Source organism: Falco naumanni, chromosome 3, assembly GCF_017639655.2.
Source record: "Falco naumanni isolate bFalNau1 chromosome 3, bFalNau1.pat, whole genome shotgun sequence".
NCBI lineage: Eukaryota > Metazoa > Chordata > Aves > Falconiformes > Falconidae > Falco > Falco naumanni.
This window is the reverse complement of record NC_054056.1, coordinates 26,411,153-26,431,269: the sequence shown is the minus strand read 5'-3', so window position 1 is coordinate 26,431,269 and position 20,117 is coordinate 26,411,153. Positions and strand designations below refer to the sequence as shown.

At 40.4% G+C, this 20,117-nt stretch overlaps 1 protein-coding gene across 1 annotated transcript in view; it reads right to left on the bottom strand.

Annotated features, from left to right (window-relative positions):
* Window positions 1-210: 210 nt before the first annotated feature.
* LOC121084374 (orofacial cleft 1 candidate gene 1 protein homolog) overlaps window positions 211-20,117 on the bottom strand; it is a 27,879-nt gene continuing 7,972 nt past the window's right edge. The window contains exons 4-6 of the mRNA XM_040585753.1: window positions 9,417-9,503; window positions 5,985-6,068; window positions 211-425 (exon numbers count right to left, since the gene is read on the bottom strand). Of these exons, the coding sequence (XP_040441687.1) occupies window positions 211-425; window positions 5,985-6,068; window positions 9,417-9,503 (386 nt within the window). The remainder of the gene's footprint in view (window positions 426-5,984; window positions 6,069-9,416; window positions 9,504-20,117) is intronic.

The window sequence follows — 20,117 nt, the reverse complement described above, 5'->3', positions numbered from 1 at the left end:
CTCCACTATTTAGGAAAGAAGCAATGAAGGCAATCTATTTTTATCCACATTGAAATGGAGACAAAGACAAAAGTCCTGCTGTTAGCTTAGCAAAGTGCCAGTCACATAAAGCAAGCCAACAAAATGGGTTATCTTTTCCCCTTTCAATATATGTATCACCAGGCAGTGAAATAGAATTGGGGTGTACAAGGTTAACAAGCCAGCATCATGTTATGAAGCAAGCGATAAAATTGTCTTATAGTTCTTAGCTCTGACCTGTTCCAGTGAAAAGCTGCCAAGCAGAATTATGTCATCCTGAACATCTCTCTCAAACTGTTCGATATATGAAGGAATCTCTTCATCTTCAAGCTCCCTGTGAAGGTCACATGCCTTACTGGAGCTGACAGGCATCACAGAGTCTGAAAAATCTTCGCTGGCGACAAGGGCTGCTTGAAACAAAAGTGGTAGATTATCTCTTAGCAAGCGCACTGGTTAGTACCTTCTCAGTTCACGTTTGGCCCACCAACATTTTAAAACAACAATTCATGCCGTAAAATGAACAGTAATAAGTAACAGCAGTAGAACAACGGGTGGGTTCCAAGTGTCATTACCAGGAAAACTCTCCTCCAGACCAACATCCGCATACAGGTACAAATTCAGTACATGCAGCTTCTTCCTTAAATTATTTTTCAATGGGATGCTTTGCATTTCCACTGTCACTTCCCCCCCTCCCCCTAAATCTTGAAGGAATTGGGATTTTGATTAACTTTGGCTTTCGATCCTGAGGAAGAAGAGGAATAACTGCAATTGAAAGGGAGTTTTAGGTGGAGCCACACCAAGCATTTCACCTCCCTCCCACTCACCCCAGAGGACTGGATTCCTCCCTTAGGTGTGTGCACGCAGCTCCTGCCTAAGTAATTGAGTCCAGTTCTGTTCTCACCCACATCATTCCCCTCATTTCACTGTGGTGACATACGCAGAACCAAAAGGTATGTGCTACACACAAATAAAAATAAATCCCATTCATAAAGTTACTTCCCACCTTAAAGAGACGCTGTGTCCTTTTTTTCAGTTTAATTCATCATGCTACATTGAAAAAATGGATCTTCTCATTGGTATCTTCTATGGTACTAATACTAGTTTGGGTCATAAATAAAGACAACTGTTTTTGCTCGTTTCTCCATGTTAGGATCACTAAGAAATGACAGATATCAGGTTGTCCACATCTGACTATCTTTCTTGCCACGTATTTCTGTGTGTAAGTTTTTATAGGTCTCTGCGCCTTTCTCTGCAAGAAATTGCCATATCTAGTTATTTGCTTTTCTCTTTGTCCATCCCAAGACATGAAAGCAGTTAAAAGATTTTTTCCCCCCCTCACTCCCCTTTGAAGTCTCTCATTCTCTAATGAAGACCAGAAAAGGAAAGATAAAACTAAGGCTATTAACATTTTCAGTTTTGCTCACTACTCATTGTTTAATGACTTTAATTGTTGAGCCTCCCAAGTACTTAAATCACCTCGGTGCCACCAACACACAGGAAGTAGGCTGGGTTTTGGGTTGTTCTTTTTAATTTAATTACAACAGGATACAACCCAAAATCATGTTGGGGGAAGTGTACAGTAGATATAAACAACCCAAACCATTACCTTAGGGTACACAATCTATCCATGTAGCATCTTACAAGCCTAATGAAAAGCGATTTGACCTACAATTATTAACTCCAAGAACAAAACTATATTTACATTTAAATTTACTGTAACGTTAAGGGTTTGGCTAGGAGAGAGAAAATCCAGGAAGTGCTGGAAAAGGAAACGTTGCCAACAGCAAAGATGCAGCATCGCTTGATCCCCTCGATGCTGTGCTGTACACAACGGGCCATATGCTCAGCTGGTATAAATCAGCTGCTTTACTGCTTTCACAGGGGCAGTGCAAGTTTGCATCCTGGGAAGACTGTACATTCCTATCTCACCATCCTCTGGGTGTAGAGAGACAGTTCTTATGTATCAAAAAAGGAATAAAAACATTTGGCTCACAAGGACGACCACGCAGGGATTCATAAAAATATCCTTTTTCTTTTTTGTGTTTATTACTTTTGTTATCAAGTGGACTTAGTTTGGGTGGAAGACGCTGGGCTCATTAGCACATGTTTTGTGGAAAAAGAGCAAAAGAAGAGAAAAAATGTTGTCAAAAGCCTTTCTGAGGGAAGCAACTGCTAAAAAAACAGAGATAAATTATGATCCTGATTTGAAAAATATTTGATTAAAAGATACACATGCTCATTTAAGCACAGTTGGAAAAACTCTTCCTTTGCCTGAGCTGGAGGCAGGGGGGAAACAGGGTGGTTTAGCTGGTCTATTCCTTCCATGATGGATTTGCAAAGAAATCCCTGAAACTCAGTCACTATGAGGTTGCTCCTTATCTGAACTTACCCACAGGCTAGAGGCTTGGGCAGCCGCCCCCGAGCAACACTTGACCAAAACAAACCTCCACCTCTTTGCTGTACAGAAGTAGCCGTGGTGTTAAAAATGCTACTACTTTCTGCACACGGAAGGAAGCTGCTGAAAATTTACGAGCAAATTCATTAATAGATTGATAAACTAATTAAAAATGGGCTGCTCCAAGTTGCTAGCATCTGCATCGAACTTTTCATTGCCTCGGCTGTACTTAACACTGTGAGCTGTACTTTCCCACGTAGTTTAAATCACTTCTCCTTAGCACAGGCTGTATTTGCAGATGCTGCGCTGTAATTAAAACAATCTCTCCGGTATTAGCTTGGCTGTTGTAACTTCATTTACTCCTGCATTTGTCCATTGGATAGCAGTAGTTTATATACTGAGTTGAGAATTTAAAGGGTAGGTTCACAAGCAGACTACAGCTCAGCATGGGTTTGAATGCATAAAGCAGCTATAAACTTCACATGGAAAATGCATTTGGGCTGCCTGGTTCTAGAAGACTCTGTGTATAAATTGTAGCCAGAAGAGTACCTCACCAAAGGTTCCTGCATCAGTTTCAAACAAGCAAAATGTGATGAAACATTGCACTTCCATTTTTTTGGTTGTTGCCAAAGAATAATATAATAGAAAATATTTTTTTATGGTATTCACCTAGCATGATTTTACATGAATCACTATCTTACATTGTTTGAGCGATTCTAACCCTAGGTAAGAAATATACAGTCTATATCTTTCTCTAAAAACCAACCAAGCAATGTTACCTTTTAAGTTGCCTTATAATATGAACTAAGACATACCACAAGGTGACCAACAGGTTACTCAGTGACAAAATGCTTTAAATATACAATTATATAAATTCTGAGACATGCTCTTTCCTTTCCTTTGGGGATCATCTATTAATTAAGACTGTATGACTACGTGATTTTTCAGCTCAGTGGTCAAATGAAGAAAAGAAGCAGTTCTGTAATACTGGAACCAAATGAATCCTAGTTTTCTATGGATTTTCTGATGTCTGAGAAGGGTCAAACTCCCATATTAGCTTTTCCCTCAGCGGAGAGATTAATAATGCTTGTCTACTCGGCTCAGCTGCCCACTTCCATAAAACTGATAGGGAAGTCAGGCCTGCGAGACTTGCTCTGTGTTAAAAAAAAAGTCTGGAAGTGAACAACAGGTTCAAAAATTAGGAGGGAGAAACACAGACAGAAATAAATACAAAACCTGATATATGTACACAGAGGTGGAGACTGTACAAGCCTTGCTTCCTCAGGAGAATCTTGCTTTTTCCTTGATTTTATTCACCCAAACCAAGAAAAATGAAAAATTCAGCTAGGGCCCAAGATTCACCCGCAGGACCAGCTCTGATACCCATTATGGCATTTTTAAGAAACAAAAGCACTGAGGCACTGCTCAAGACACAAGACAGCAGTGGGCTGCAGTGTCTTTCCCACTCGCTGCCTTCATGCCTGCACAGGGGGCTCCCACACACCTGCAGCATCGCATTTGCTTGTCCTTGAATCGGTGAGCTGGCAGCTCAGCACCCTTCGTGTGAGACCACCATCCGCAGAGCACACCGCGCCCATTCAGATGGCTTTGGGTGGGTGAGAGATTTGAACATAACACCCCACATAGCCACACAGGAGTAAGACCATTTTGCCTCTCATAGAGGTCTGATAAAACTAGCTGGCAAAAAAGGAATTCTTAACTCAAACATACCTGGTGAGTTTAAATCAGAAACATTTGAGGGGATCCTTATTGCTCTCTAAATATGCTGTTTGCTATTATCCTCTGCAAAGCACCTGTTTGTCTTAACAATATTCATTAATGTCATTTGCAACATAACATGAAGTTTTAGGGCCCCTAGCTGAAGGAGAGAGTAACCCCTGATGGGTGGGTGGGAAGGTTTGCCCTTCGCTCCCTGGTTCCCTTGTTTAAAAGAGGACAAATACATGTGGTGCAATTCAGCTCGCTCACCTTTAGTCACCAAAAAACAACAGTCAAGTCTAAGTCAGTTGCCCAAGACCCTCCTGGGGCCAAAGGAAAGACATGAACTGCTTCCAGGGTGCGATTTGTCTAATCGGCTAAGAGGTGTCTGCATGAGGCCAGCTGAACTGCTGCCCAGGGCTGCTTCTCTCTCCACCTCCCACCACTCTGGGGGACCCCTAGAAGCTAACAGAAAGGGTATGAGTCCCTACCCTGGGGCAGCCTGTGAAATGACGTCAGGACATTTTCCTTAATCATACAGGGTTATTTTGATGATAAAGCTATTGAAGGATATGAGATGTTATAAATATCGGTAGACAGGAACTACAGAAGTACCACAGACGACATCCTGTGCCAATCTTTCCTACGGAAACAACATTGACTTCACAGCTAAACACGTTTTTATTTTAATCTACGTTGTTGCAGGATAAAACCAACAACCAACCTGCAGCACTACCATAATCCTTCTCAGCAGTGTCAACATTAACACTCACCAATAGAGAGCTTGCTAATAATTTGTCAAAGGTTTTTGCTTAAACTATCTGCATTAATTAATTGTGATGGTTGTACTCCTTTTTTGCCCCCTTGCATTTAAAATGCAACAAAATGGGTTTCAAAGACGTTACTGATAGGACCAGTGCCAGGTCAAGGGATTTTGCAACCCTAGGGAAGTAAAAATGTTTGCCCCTTCTACAACAAAGTTGCTCACAAACTAAATAGTCATAAAAAATTTTGCAGCTCCTGGAGCTTCACTGCTGTAGGCAGCCATCTGTTCTGTCTTTCTGACAAGAGTAGGTCCTGTGTCTATCTAAAATATAATGAGAAACCTCATACAGATGCAAAGAACAAAAAATGCTTTTGCACAAAAGACCGCTGCTGAAAAAGGAGAGAGAGATACCCAAAAATATGAGGGCAGCCCTGAGCCAGGGCTTGTTCATACGTCAGTTCTCCTAGGATGGACTAGAGGAGAGCAGCAGACATGCACCCTGTGCAAAGGCTGAGCTAGTAACAGTTTCGTGAATTAACTGGGTGTTAAATAACACCTGTAAAAATAAGTGAAGCCAAAGTAAGGCTGTTGGCTTGAGGTGAAGAAATCTTTTCTACACTTTGTTGTTTTTACTGTAGATGGAACATCAATTCGTATTTTTTAGCAAAGCCACAGAAGACATTTTCTTACTCGCCTATTAGTGTAAAGCCTTACGTAGATAACCTCAAACACTGTGTGATATGACCCACGCATTGACGAATGGCCCACTCATTTATGAGCTTAAATAAAGATTTAGGTTTCTTGCTTTGAGCACACAAGCAATGATATTTCCAGTCTTCTTTCGTAAGGGTGGAATTCAACGTGCAATGAAGCAGTCTAGAGAAAGCATGCCACTTAAGTTACACTTAAAACCACATAAACATGACTCAAAACAAAAACATTTGGGGAAAAAGATCTTACAGGCTCGCATTAAAATCAATGTCCCTTTTGCTTCTGAGTTCAAGGGGATGGATTACCCACTCCTCTACCCACATCCAGACTCAAAAGAGTTTTATTTTTCTTTATGCAAATGATTTTGTTATTTACCTTGGAAGTCCAGCATCTTGTTTTCTTCATCTAGAAGCTTCATCAGCTTACCATACAGAATTTGCTCATCAAATTTCACAGGACCTTAAAAACAAACACAGTGAAACATCTATTGTTTATTCCTGTAGTATTTCAAGAAACACTATTTTAAACTATAAAGATATAAAAATACAAAAGTTAAGAAACCATTTGACACTTAAAAATAATTTTCACATCACTAGTTTCATAGCAGAGGTGACTGTCATTTTCTTCTGAGTTATGATAGATGGTTTAAAATAAAAATAATATATAATCACATAATTTTAAATGGTGAGCAATATTATATCTTGATCTGGACTGAAACTGGTTTACTAATTTTGCTAATAGACTACTTGAAACCATTATTTATTTTCAAATTGCCAGATTATTTCTATTTGACTCAATAAAAACTCAAAGTACCTAATTTCTTTTCTAATGTGATTTTTAATCTTTATCAGAAATTTTACCTTGATGTCCATAATACTAGCAAGTTATCTAGTATGAGTAGTCATTACAGCACACTATAAATTTAGATTTTGTGGCAGTCATTCAAATTCCCAGTAACATCTGCAGATTTTAAAAAGGAGCAAGGGGGACACACATCTTTTTCCATGACACCAAAAAAAAAAACCCCCACACAAAAAAACACTCCAAGTGTCTATATTCAAGGGAGAAATAACCAGTTGAGACTGTCACCTCTCCCAGTCTCCAAGACTCTGGCTTCTCTAAGTTGTCAGCAAAGACAGGTAGGCAGAAGGCCAAAGAGGTGCATACAAGGTACACCAAGTACAGCTACAGGTAACATTGGGTGGCTCTTGTTAAGTGCCCAATAGAATCCCAAAGAAATTATTTTTTTTTTATCATGAAATTTCAGGACCAAGTTTTTCAGTTACACTGAGCATTCAAACAGGGAGGCTTCTGCAAACCTCTTCTGCAAGTGCAGAATCTTTTCAATTTCTTTTAGCATGTAACACTGAAATGTTCCCTTGGCGAGGGGGGAAAGTAAATCCATAGTGGGGTGTTGTTTGTTCTCAGGGCATTATCAACTCAGACAAATTTCCAGAACAAATTTAATTTATCAAATCCAGGAAAGATAATTGCCAATATCTTCATTTTCACAGAATAATCCATTAAAGAATCCCATATGATGAGCACATTAAAATGATATTTAACTTCGCATAATAGAGTTAGTGGCTGAAAATTTGCTTTTCGCCAGCTATTCTCTTTGGGCATTGGGCCTGACTTGCTTAAGTTGTAAGAAGAGTGTAACTTAAAAATGTGCTGTGCTTTATTCAACCTGTTCTGGTTTTGTCTCTTGTTAGTGACAAGCTGCTAGCTAGAAAGAGGAGGTAAACAAATATGGTTTCCAACCAAGGGTTGCCCGTGTAGGACCAGACTTCACTTCTGACTGTCCTTCTAACTCCATCTGCTACATACAAATGCAGATCCACTTATTTAACCCTTCTGCAAGGAAAACTAAACCAAACAACAAGCCTGGTTTGTGAGTCTCACCAAAACAGACTGGTCAAGGTAGGAAGGGACCTCTGGAGGTCATCTGGTCCAGTCCGCCTTGCTCAAACAGAGCCACCTAGAGCCAAGTTGCCCAGGACCATGTCCAGACAGCTTTTGAACATCTCCAAGGCGAAAGACTTTCTCTTGGCAGAGATGTGGGTAAATACAGCATTACAACTGCTCTGCAAGTATCAACACAACCAACCTGAGGCCCAAACTGCTGCTAACAGATCTTTAATAAACAAATATGTCCCCAACCTGTGAGTGGCTTTTTTGCTGGGAAGAAAAAGGATGAGCACCAAAGGAGAGTTGTTCATATATGGATCTCGGGTCTAGTCTGATATCCATGTGCCTAAAACCACCTCTCCACTCACACCCCCAGAACTGGATAGACTTTCTCAGAGGTTTCATCTGTTCCAAAAGTATAAAAAAAAAAAAAAAAAAAAAAAACACCTAAAACCAAACAAACCAAAAACCCAAGCAATCAAAAACACAAAACACCAAACCAAAAAACCACAATGAACATTTGAACATTTAAGGTTAAGTGTGTGTCACTCAGCATCTTCACCACAGTCAAGAGAACATGTATCCCTTATATCACCACTTTATCTGTACATGTTTTTAGGCACACACATACAGTTACAGGAGTCTAATCCACTTTTCATTCTCTGGTTATGAAGTGGATCATGACTCATGAAGCTTATTCATAAGATGAACCAAGGCAGTACCAAGAAAAAAATAATCTTTCGTTTAAGAACTCCAAGCCAGAAGTTGTCTTCCAAGGTATTACATTGCTGCACTGTACAATGAACGGGGAAATTATAGGAGTTAGATGTAATTCACCTTTGATAAACATTAATTATTCTTTTTTACCAGTGCACAGAAATTAGTTACTGACATGTAGTCCGAGTTAGTCTGCTTTTCTCAGTCACACAAGTTTTTGCCTCAAAAGTTTAAGCCTCCATATCTACTCAAAGTTTCTCATTAATTTCAGAAATAGCCTACTTTGAGACCCTTTATAGCAGGTAATTTTTCTTGGATTTGGCTGCACCTGCATGCTTAGACACTCTGCAGTACAAATGAGCACAAGGTTTAAAAAAGCAAAGGGCTAGGAAGGGAACAAGAACTGGGTCTTGCGTGCTATTGGGTTGTTAGTGCTTCACAACAGGAGCTGGGCCAAAGCACTCAGCACATAGCTAAGCACTTCATTACCATGATGATGTTCTTACTTAAGTCCATGCAAATTCAGGCAGGCCCATTCCCACCCTTTTTTATCTAAAAGCCATGACAGCAAAGGAGAATTTCCTGCACTAGACAATACCTCCTGGTTAATCTCTCTCATACCCATGCATAACTTTTGTTCTACCGGCTTTGCAGTCACACCCTCCCATTCCTCACCATCGCCCACAGACAGCAAAGCTAAACATCTGGGTTAAACTGGCAAAAAGAAACCAGAAAAGCCTTCTTGTGTGCTGGGAACTTTTACAGACTCTGAGGTTTCCTTCTGTTAGGCGAAGACACGCTCAGCTCAGTAATGAAACTGCTCTCCTAGAAGGAATTTGAGAGCAGGGTTGCAAAAAAGCTACAGCTTGGTACTCAGTTCTGGGCTAACTTCATTAATTAAAGAGAACATGGCATAGACAATGTCCTTGGAGTGTGCTTCATGTTGTTACTATAGCAGAACGAACACACCACAGGCTCGCTTTTACCCATCCTTTAACTCACTGTCCTTGATCAAAGCCTACATACACTGCCTATCGTGTTCAGAGCGGTTAAGGCATATAATTTAAATTGTAAACCTCAATATTTAAATAGAACTGCATATGTGATCTTTGTCACCTCATTTTCATGAATGGAAAAGAATATTCTGACACCAAAATTACATACTTAATTCTGCCTCACCTTCTTCACTGACCTCCATCCCACACTGCCTTGGGTTTATTTCCTCATCCATCAACGGGTCAAAGTAATTTCTGCTGTATTCATTTCCTGTGGAAAGCACATGAAGTAAGGGTCAGCGATTATTAGAAGCACATGAACCAAAATGTTAATTTTGAAATCGACACCAGCAAGCAAAGGGGCATTTTTTGCTACTTTATAAGCTTAATTTTTTTAACAAGTCCTCTAAGCCTACTAGTACTGCAATTATCATCTTGTGAAAGGTCAGAAAAGGTAATTCTGGAAACAAGTGCACTTTATGTTACTTTTGCTCGGGAACTAATGAGAAAAATTCTCAAATTTAGATGATGGAAAGATAAGAAAAATTTAAAAAATCCAGCATCCCCAACATACACCAAATTATTCTTGAAACACGTTGTACAAGTGAATTACCCATGCTGCAGAGGAATTTGTGTTTCACAGCTGACCTCTCCAATTTCAACAGTTTTAAATTTCACCACTGAGGTTTCAACGTCTGGTGCATCTTTAATACTGTATTCAACCAGAAAAGTGTTTAATTACAGAGGAGATACTAGAATACTGCCTCATTAATCTGAACAGCAATTATTTTCAGTTGGGCTAGGTAACTAATCCAAGATTTTGATGGGATAAAACTACTCACTTTAGCACTTTCCATTTCAACAGCTAGCTTTATCTGCTCTTTAGAAACTAATCAAGTTCACAAAAAAAAAGTCATTTGTTAGACTTATCGAGCAATGATCAAGCTGCCTAGAGGAACTCCTAGTAAAAGCCAGAAGATTCTTCTCTACACAAGAGGAGGTGGCCTTTTTCCTCAAAATGTCCTTCCTTCAGCAAAAGTGCTACACTTTATTAAAACCATCCTCACATTCACTGGGTTTGCCAGCAGAGTAAATAATTACTAAACAGAGAAAAAGTAAAATAATTAAATCTATAACAAACTTTAAAATTGCTTGAATACACATAGATCTATATCCTGGAAAATACATAAGAGCTAAATATACGAGGGGGTTAATTTATCCAGGATACACTATAGCAGTCTACAGTGTATTTGTTTTAGGATCAAAAATAATCCAAGCAGCAGCTCGTTTTCAGAGACTAAATGAAACTTTGATATGAAACTAGGTTTAATTTATATTTCTGGACTGGCACATTTTGACTGTCAGTCTCTGTTCCTTCAATGTAGTAAGTACAAGAACTGAAAATTTGCTTTACCTTGAGGTCTCAATAAAGAAAAAATAAATGAGTTTCATTTTTGTTACTTTATCTGTCAACAACTACTAGGCTGGTATGAATCTTGGCAGTATGTAATCAAAGTCTTATGTACTGCAATAACAGAGCCATTCTACCTTATTCACTGTAATTGTTTTTCTCTAGCACAAAGCACCGTGATGTTATATGAACACCCCTTCACATGTAGGTAAAATAATTCACCCATGTGCTAAAAAAGAAAATGATGATGCATTTCTTTATTCAATTACTTCATAGCTGTAAATGTAAATTGCTGGAAAGTATGTTGCAACTGTACAAGCAATAGTCAGCTGGCGTATAGGCTTTTTGCAGTCTTAATATCACAACAGCTTTTATTGAATGTTAACACCCCATGTTCTTTATCCTGTGGGTCTGGTGTGAAACTCTGAGGACAATTGGAAAACTCTTCTGGACAGAATAATTGGCATTTAGGAGGAAGTGTCATGTTATATTTGAGTCTGAGAGGCATGGAAACCATTATTCAAAAAAGAGATGTATTGACAAATACCATTAAACAGCTTGCTCTTTTGTCCTCTCCAAAAAAAGAAAAACCTCAACCCTTCTTTGAGGAGTAAGAGACAATTTGTCCAGGGTTTTGGCTCTGTTAGAACCACCCACAACTAGAGCCAGAAGGTTATGCAGAAGTAAAAAGAAGAACCAGGTTTGATTTCTCCTGAGCAAGGCACACACTTTAAAACCTGTGTAGTTAGAATGAGTGGTAAATGCCAGAACCACCTCCTTATGGTGATTTTGTAGACAACAAGCCATTTCAAACTGCAGGACTCCACAGAAGACTTTCAGTGAGGCTTTCTGAAGACTCAAAATCACTGCAAACCTCAGATCACTGCTCGAGGGGTGGCTGGGTGTGGGGAGGATTTGGGGTCTTTTCCCCCCCCTTAGCTCAACACACACCTTGAGAACTGGTGTGACCAGGAGGGTCTGGGCCAGTCCTCATATTTACTGGGGGCAGGGGGAGTTGTTTTAGCTTGAAAACACAAAATTATCAATTTTAGTCAACATAACATACTGCCCAAGGCATTTTGCTAATAACATTTTGTGAGCATGTGAATGGATTACTAATCATTTCACATTTGCTTTTGGAAATATTTGAAAGTGTATAACATGTAAATTAACAGTCCACTAAGGAATTCACATTGCTCTGCTTCGTGGTATAAACACAGTAAATGTTAATACAGAGCTTGCTTGCAGGTATTTTGAAGAGCAGTGTATAGCTTGGTGCTTTCAGTCAGCTCCTGCTCCTACAAAGACTTGGCCAACTTTAGAAACTTAGGTCTTTGCTTTGATCCAGAGGTTTGATCAAACCCATTAACTCAATTTGAAACCCCATTCAAACCTCAAAATTGCATTACTTCATGTGGAAGACAGAATGGATAATTCAGGAAATCAGAATTGAAGTGCAAAACCACAGATTATCTAAAAAGTCAAACAAAAATGGAAAGAAGGGTGTTGGCACAACAGTGACCAGGTGGGAATTTATACAGTTTAATTAAAGCAAGAGAAGTTGCTAATAAAATTAGCATAATCCTTGGATGCAGCCCATGGGACTGCACACGTATTACTAGGACCAGACGAAACTCTAAGATGGCTTTTAAATTGTCTGTAGTCAATTATACGGTCTATGTCCTGAGAATACCACAGAAATGGCACGAACAAGCTGCGTTTCTACATCTTCTGCTCCACAAAGAGATCAGGTAGCCCATATCAATATCACCTCAAGGGCAGAGCCTGGAATTTGGATAACAGGCAATTTTATTACATTCATATTGTACTACTGATCTAGGTTTTTAGTTAATGAAAGAACAGACAAAACTCTGTTGGATTTAAGTGCCTCCTAAACAGTGTAAAAGTGAAGGAATTATTAATAACCAGGTGTCTGATTACTTAGAATTTGAATAAGCATCTACTGGTGCTTGTTTTCAGAGTGATGCTGGGTCTTGGGGATAAAAGCAAAAATTTTGGCATGAGCCAGTTTTCATTAGAAGACAGAATTACAGATCATGGCCAAGGAAACTGGACTTACTAAGTAACAGCTCTCCATTTTCAGGCAGTGGGGTCAACACATGTCTCTACCAATGACTTGGTAGACTTTACTGGGCAAATCATAAAAGCCTTTTGCATAAGATAGAATAAGACAGAGGCATCTTGGAAAGATGAAATTCCAGTCTGAGACGGCATTTTGACCCAAAGTGCTTTTGAAACATAGTGGGGAATGGAAAAGAGTAGTCCTCCTTTCCACACAGCTGTCTCAAAGCATCGATATCAGCAGCAATTCCTGTTAGTAAACATCATGGTAAATATTCACTGTCTCCATTCGACAGAATTGAACTTATTTCCCTAGGGACACTTTTCATTTTACTTTGCAGATACAGCCCTGTGGGCAGCCCGAACATAAGGTTCCATGCTAGCGTATTTCCCAGTTTCTTTATGAGAAAAGAGTATGGAACGGAACGAGCCAAAGCAGCAGCCTGGGGTCAAACCTGAATCCCCTCTAAGAGAGGTGCCCACCTCCACTGGGCCAGCAAGGACTAAGACTTGAGATCAGGAGGAAGGGGAGAGAAGGATCCCGCTTACTGTACTTCCAACGGCTTCACTGCTTCACCCTTCCTGGAGGCGTGGCGGGTCTTGGGACCAGCCCTTTTGCTCTGTATCATTCAGCACCTACATCGACAGAGCTTGGGACCTACAAGTTGCTTTTTTGTGGATGCAGGTCTTTCTTTCTAATCTGCACCTTGTAAAAAAAAATCTATAAAGAATTATAAAGAAAATAATTCTAAATGTTTAAAGCATAAGAGTGGAGAAAGAAGCTATCCTCTTAAAAAAAAATCTCACGGAACGCAGAAATGAGGAAAACGAAAAATCATCGCTAAAACTGCATAAACAATGATAACCCTTGGGCAGTCAAAGACTGACGGGACTCCCAGTGAATATATGGGTGCTCAACTGATTGAAATAATGATTTAAAACCAGAAAACACATCAAGAAAGTTTGAAACTTTTACAAGGAAACATTTTGAGGTTTTATTCCAGAATTCTGTCTAGCTAGATTTACTCACATCTAAATGTCATGAAGATGTTAAAAATAAAATTTCAGTTTTGAAGAACATAGTGAACTGATATGTAATCCACAAAACAACGTTAGCTCTCCCTTCTCATTTTGGCAAGAAAAGAAAATAGAGAATTATTATAAATTAACTGCAAGTTATACTTTTAGTTTGGATTTTTAATTATCATTACTGAACCATGATCTCTGTTACATTTACCTCAGCTCATAAGCGTTACAAATACCTTTAATTAAATTTATATAGGTTGATCTAGGTTACATATAGAAGCTGAAAGAAACCTTAAGACACATCATTACTATTTTAGATTTACATCTAACGTTACCATCTATGTCATAAATATAAATAAATATTAACTTTATTATTTTAGACACAGACCTAAAAGAAGATTTCCTGGGAAGCACAGAGTTATTCCAGATTATCACTAAATAGAGAGGGGAGAGTGTTTTACGTAGAGCTTCACGATTTCATGAGGACCAAGCAGAATTCAACGAAAAATTGCATGTAAATGGCATCCCCAACCTGAGGAGCATGAAGCAAGTGGCTGGACAGTAGATTATATCTGAAAACAGAGCTTGGTTAAATACTACCATCATCGTGTGAGTTCTCCATTTTTAAAAAGTTTTAAAGGTATCGTATGTCACTTTCCTTATCCTCAGCAGAGACCATAGGTAACGGGTAAACCACATAACTGTGCCTTATTATGTTTATGTTGTAAGCCTTGAATAAGCTCGCTTGTCAGCTTTGACGGGACGCTGGCAAAGGGGCCGTTCGTGACCTTGAGCAGCGCCGACCATGCTGCGCCTTCACCCATGCTTGGGAAACGCCACACTGCATCACGGCACCCACTTTTCTGTCCCCCCACTACTACAGTCCTGGAAGACTTACCACATTTGCTGCTTTTGCTGCTGTTAAAGCAAAGGTATAGGGTAGGATTTTTTTTTTTTTTCCTGCAGGCAACAGAGGGCACTGTGCCAAGGGACGCCAGTGAGAGACCTGCTGCTTTTCCTGGAAAAACGCTGGTGGTTGAAGGCGTGAGAAAAAGATTTACTGATGATGATGGAGTTCATTTAGGAACAGTATTAGATAATGTGACATATGTCAATAGGGAAAATGGATTCTGAGTGCTCCCAGGCTGGCAGGCTCGGCTGCTCCCACACTATTCCAGCGAGGGAACTTGCCAAATCCTGAGAGTCCACAGCACTATTATGAAGTAAACAATTTGCAAGTGTAATAAATTAGCCTTAAAAATACATATTCCCTCACCTTCTGAAAAAGTATTTCCCAATTATAAAATGCATCCATTCTTCACAATTCTTCTCCCCCTACCTTTCACAAATTCAATTTTAGCACATCACTTAGATGAGTGGTGCAGTATCCCTGTTGTTGAAATTGCATGCAATGGATCACGTTTTGCACACTACATTACACCTTGTGCCGTTCTGCTGATTTCAATTGGATTACACATTGTGTAATTCAACGCAAAATTACTTCCAATGACAACCCTTTTATTCCTATGCATACATGGTGATCCATCATGCCCTGCATACCGGGTTTGGCATTTCCATTTCAAGTCCCTGTTGGAATCAGAAAGCATGGAACCACATACACAGAACTTGAATTATTAGATATAAACTTTGCCGTTGTTTAAGAAAAAGAGGGTACAGTTTTGATTCATACTTCTGGTCTCATCCTTTATGCAAATCATTTTTTCCAACACAGCCAGTGTCACAAGCTCTCATTTCCTTCACATGCAGCACAAATGTGAGTTTCCAGCAGATGCCTGTTTTTTCATCTATGTTTATTGTCTCTCCAGTGGGTACCTACCACCTCTCTGGAATTAAATTAGACCCTGCTCAAAAAGCTTCAGCCTCCAGTTCCCTGTAAACAGACTAAACTCAACGCATTTGCTTATGTTTTTATCAAGTTGATATCCCACACAGGTCCTTCACCCTTTTCTGTCTGTGTATACCCCGATCAAGGTCCTCACCCAGTTACACTCCTGAGCAAGAAAGGACTTACAATAACATCTCTACCACATCTGAACTACCTTCAGCACTAACCATTCCTTAGCAAAAGCTTCTCTCTACTTTAGCTTTCGATAAGGAGCAGAACTGTTCTATTTTATAGCGAGATTTTTCCCATAGGACACACACAGGACTGTATTAGATACATCCAACCTAGGTCTGCAGCTAGGAGTTGGTGCAGCAGAGCACCGTGCAGAGACACTGATTTGCTCCCAGAAGCAGTACAGCCATGTTAAAGCCATGCTGTAGCTGGGATAATTAGAAGAATAGTTTCTGGTCTTCGATTGAAAAAGCTTTTTTTCCCTCCTTTTTTTTTTTTTTTCCTTTCTCCCCCTACCTAGTGTTGTTAATCTCTGTGGGCAGATTTATTGAAGCATGATATGAGATGTTAACAGTGCCTGTTGCAGATAAAATGGTAGAATTAATTAGAGCTTTTGATTTTAGGAGATAATCTAGTTCTGAAAAAAGATTTGTGTATTGGGGATGATAGAGGGGGAAAATGAATGCTTTGTGTCATCTGGAGACAATTTTAACTTGAATCATCAACATTTAGGGTCAGACTGCCTCTAGCCTTTGTACAAGCGAGCAGGACACAGGAGAACACAATTAGCCTTTCTTTCATCTTCCATCAAAAGCCACGGAGCATCACGGTCTCCGAAGGTGCTTATGCAATCACCAGGTGCAAGGCAGACCATGTAGTGGGAGGATGCTCAAAAAGCCCCGTACCTGTATTCTGCGGCTTGCATGCGTCGTTGGCACCCCAGAAAGATCAGTCTAATTTGTTCTGACATATATCACCGTCTATATGGTTGGGCTGGAAGTTTTACCTATCTTGTATAAATGTGCACAGTGCCATTGCACAAGGCTCTTCTCAGGAGTAGCTGGACCAAACCTGTGTAACACTGTGGCTGTGGTGAGCACAGCAGCTGAGGACAAAAATGTATCAGATGCTAAAAATAGAAACTTTTGCTTTACAGGCCTGTGATAAAATGTTAAATACAGGAGTCCTGAGTTAAGAGGTTGCTTATGACGTACCTCACCCATGAAGTTGAGCAGCTGCCCTCCTATTCTGCCGTCAGCCAAAGATGGCATATTCCGGAGGTTTGGTGCTTCCATCACAACAGTTTGTTGGAAGCCCTTTGCTGGGCAGAGACTTTCCCAAGCCAGCCTGAACATTAGGGCATTCTACAAAGTGTTTTGGGTTTAAACCCGTCTGGAGAAAAGAGAAAAACCAATACCAGCTCACCTTGAGATCAAGTACCTGGCAACTGAGGAACAGGAGGACGTAGCTTCCTGACGTTCCAGGCTTGGGTGACCTAACCCCAAATATTTTTCCCAAGGAAATTTGCCTATTAGACCTTCCACACTGGGATGGCCAACATGAAAATTTCTGGCAAATTCAATATTTGCTGAGGGATAGAAAGGCAGAAGAATTGGTTGAATTTAGTCGTGAGGAAAGCCTAAGTGCTTTCAGAAACAAATAAACTGCACAGTTTGGCAAAGATAAGGCTGCTGCTAGACAACCTTAATTTCACAAGCAATATGTTAAAGAAATGAAGGTGATAGGAGCAATCAGCAAAGAGTCAGCATAGAATCAAGAAGAGAAAATAGGGTAGAAGCCACTGCAACCAATTAGCTGGCTGAAAATCAGGAGATTAATCTGTGTAAATAGTCAGCCAGTTCCCCTGGGTCACTATAACATATAACAGCAGTACCACGTCTTCACCATATAGGAGTGATGATGGAAAGCATACAGCAGAATGAGTTACTCAGTGGCTTATTCCTGAACAACAGTCTACTGATGATGATGATAAAAATTGGAATTTTGCCTATCATGGGAAATAGGACAGTGCGAGACATGGAGCAGCCTAACAAACAGAGCAATGGATTAGGGACAAGAGGTTTTATTTTGATTTCCATCACAGGACTGCAGGGTGACTGCAGATATGGCCTCATGCCCTGCCCCAGTTTCCTCACCAGCAAAGTATGCGGGAGCCTTGCACTTTGAGTCACAAGAGTCCCCACCAATCTGGTTTGAAAAGTGAAAAAGTCTTGGAAAAAACCACTGGAAAGATTTGATCAGTTTCTTGAAAACAAGAATCAGTTCACAACCTCCCCTTTTCAGGAGATATTCTGTTATCAGAGGAGAGGGGATGGAAAAGTCAATACAGCACAACCATACCTGTGAATGAAGCTGGGGGAAAATGCAGGCACGTTGCAATATCACATACCTCTGCGCTGGCTATTTAATTTATACACCTCCAAGTGACGTGTGTTCTGCAGAGCAGCCTCCTGTGCAGACATACCCAAATTCTAGGAATGGGGTTTAAGGCTGTCTTGAACATGCAACTGATTGTTCACACTCCTTTCTGGTATCCTTAGCACGGAGGTGTGTGAGAAGGCATCTCAAAAAGTAGGTGGAGGTTTTTCCTAGAGAACGCTTCCCTCCAGCAATTGCTGACAGAGGAACAGGCTGCGACACTGTTGCAAGATGGAGGAAATGATAGCAACCCCTGTAGCTATTATTTGCTGCCATTAACGACACGGGCGATGGGTGGAAAGATAATGGAAAGGCAATACCATCCCCGTGCCCTGCCTTCAAGTGCATAGCCTGAAAATCCAGCTTGATGTTTATATAGTGTTTTCAACCTGTAATCTGCTAAATACAGCGATTAAATAATTGTGCTTAAGGTTATAACTGGTTTTAAATTGTACAGTTTAACACTGAGCGTTAGAATTGATAAATGCCATTCCCCGTTGAGTAAGTAACCGAACCTAAGCCTGGGGGCTGAAAGCTGGAGGAGCACCCCATGACTGTGGAGGGGAGGAAACCCCAAAAGGAGGAGTATTTTGTTGGCAGCTGAGGAAGAAAAGGGGAGGAAAATGAAAGGGAGCAGTGGAGGGGCCTAAAACACTTGTTTTACACAGGTTGTGCTTGTTGTGCTCGGCAGGCATCTCCCTCCAGGTAAGGACGCCTGTTGTGACGTGACGAAAGGATTGCCTTTTTACTGGCATAGCCAAGCCGGGGGCAGCAAGCTGTGCCAAAGTGTGTGGGCACCCCCTCCTAGAGAAACAGCTTCCAGCTTGGCCTTCAAGTCTTGCCTCCCGGGAGGTGTGAGACTTCTCTGCAAAAAATCTCTCCGGTGAACGACCCAGTGGCTCCTGAGAGCTGAGGGGAGGGAGAGGAAGCTGTGGAAGAGTTTCTCCTATGCTACAAGCTGGTGGTAGTTTTCAACACCACGTATGGTTTTGCTATGAACTGAAGCAACAGCAGCTACCAGCGCGGAGCAAAGCAAAGGAAAGAAGACTCAAGGAACCAATCCCTTTGGCTCTGGCAGTCCCAAACCAAAAGAGATGGCCACATGAAGGGGTACGCTACCTGTAAGACCTCATCTTCACCAAGGACTGTGACATGACCATTTATACGTTACTACACTCATGTGACGCTGCTTACCTATGCACTTGGCTTTTCCCTTTCCCTCTAATGAAGTATTGTTACACTTGGGAATGGGGAAAATTAGCTCACGAGGTGCCAGAAGGTTCAGTTCAATTTTTTTCCCAGGTTTCAGGACAGGCTTGAAGCTGTTTGTTTTATTAGCAGCCCTTGATAAATTTGAAGTGGCCCCGTGACTGCCAAACAAGTCCTGACATAAGTTAGACTAAGAATAATTTAATGCAAGGTTGGGCCAGATGATCTCTAGAGATCTCTTCCAATCTAGATATTTTTATGAAGGTATAAATGCATGATTATTATTTTTTTCTAATAGCTGCATGATTTAGAGGCAGAGCTATGTGAATAACTGATCTTTTGGTTAACTGGATGAACAGAAGGTCAAGGAGGGAGACACAGTGTTGGGAAACAAAATTTTCCAACACTCGGCAAGCTTCCCTCTCCCATCACAGAAACACTTAGCAGTGTATCAAGACATTGCATTCCAGGCAAAATGTAACAATTTCTACTCCTTTCACAAAGATTATATTCAGTTAGGGTTTTTTGAACAAAATGCTACTTAGGATGAAAAATCAAAATGTTTAAAAACACATTTCAGGCTTTTAAAAAAATGTGTTTTCTTGAGGGAACTATTCATGAATTTCTGAAGAGGCGACTGAAAGCATGGATAGTCTCCAGCGAGCTCGACTTCATTTTTTGCCAGATAGACTATTTCATTAAAAAACAATCAATCCCTTTGTCTGCTTAATCACTGTTCTGACAAGCTGCAAAGGAAAGACGAAGAATTCCTGCTCCGTGCAGCGCTGCACAGAGTCACATGAAGGCTAAATGGAAAGCCAAACCTAATTTTGCAAGGGGCCATTAGGAGCCGTGGGCTC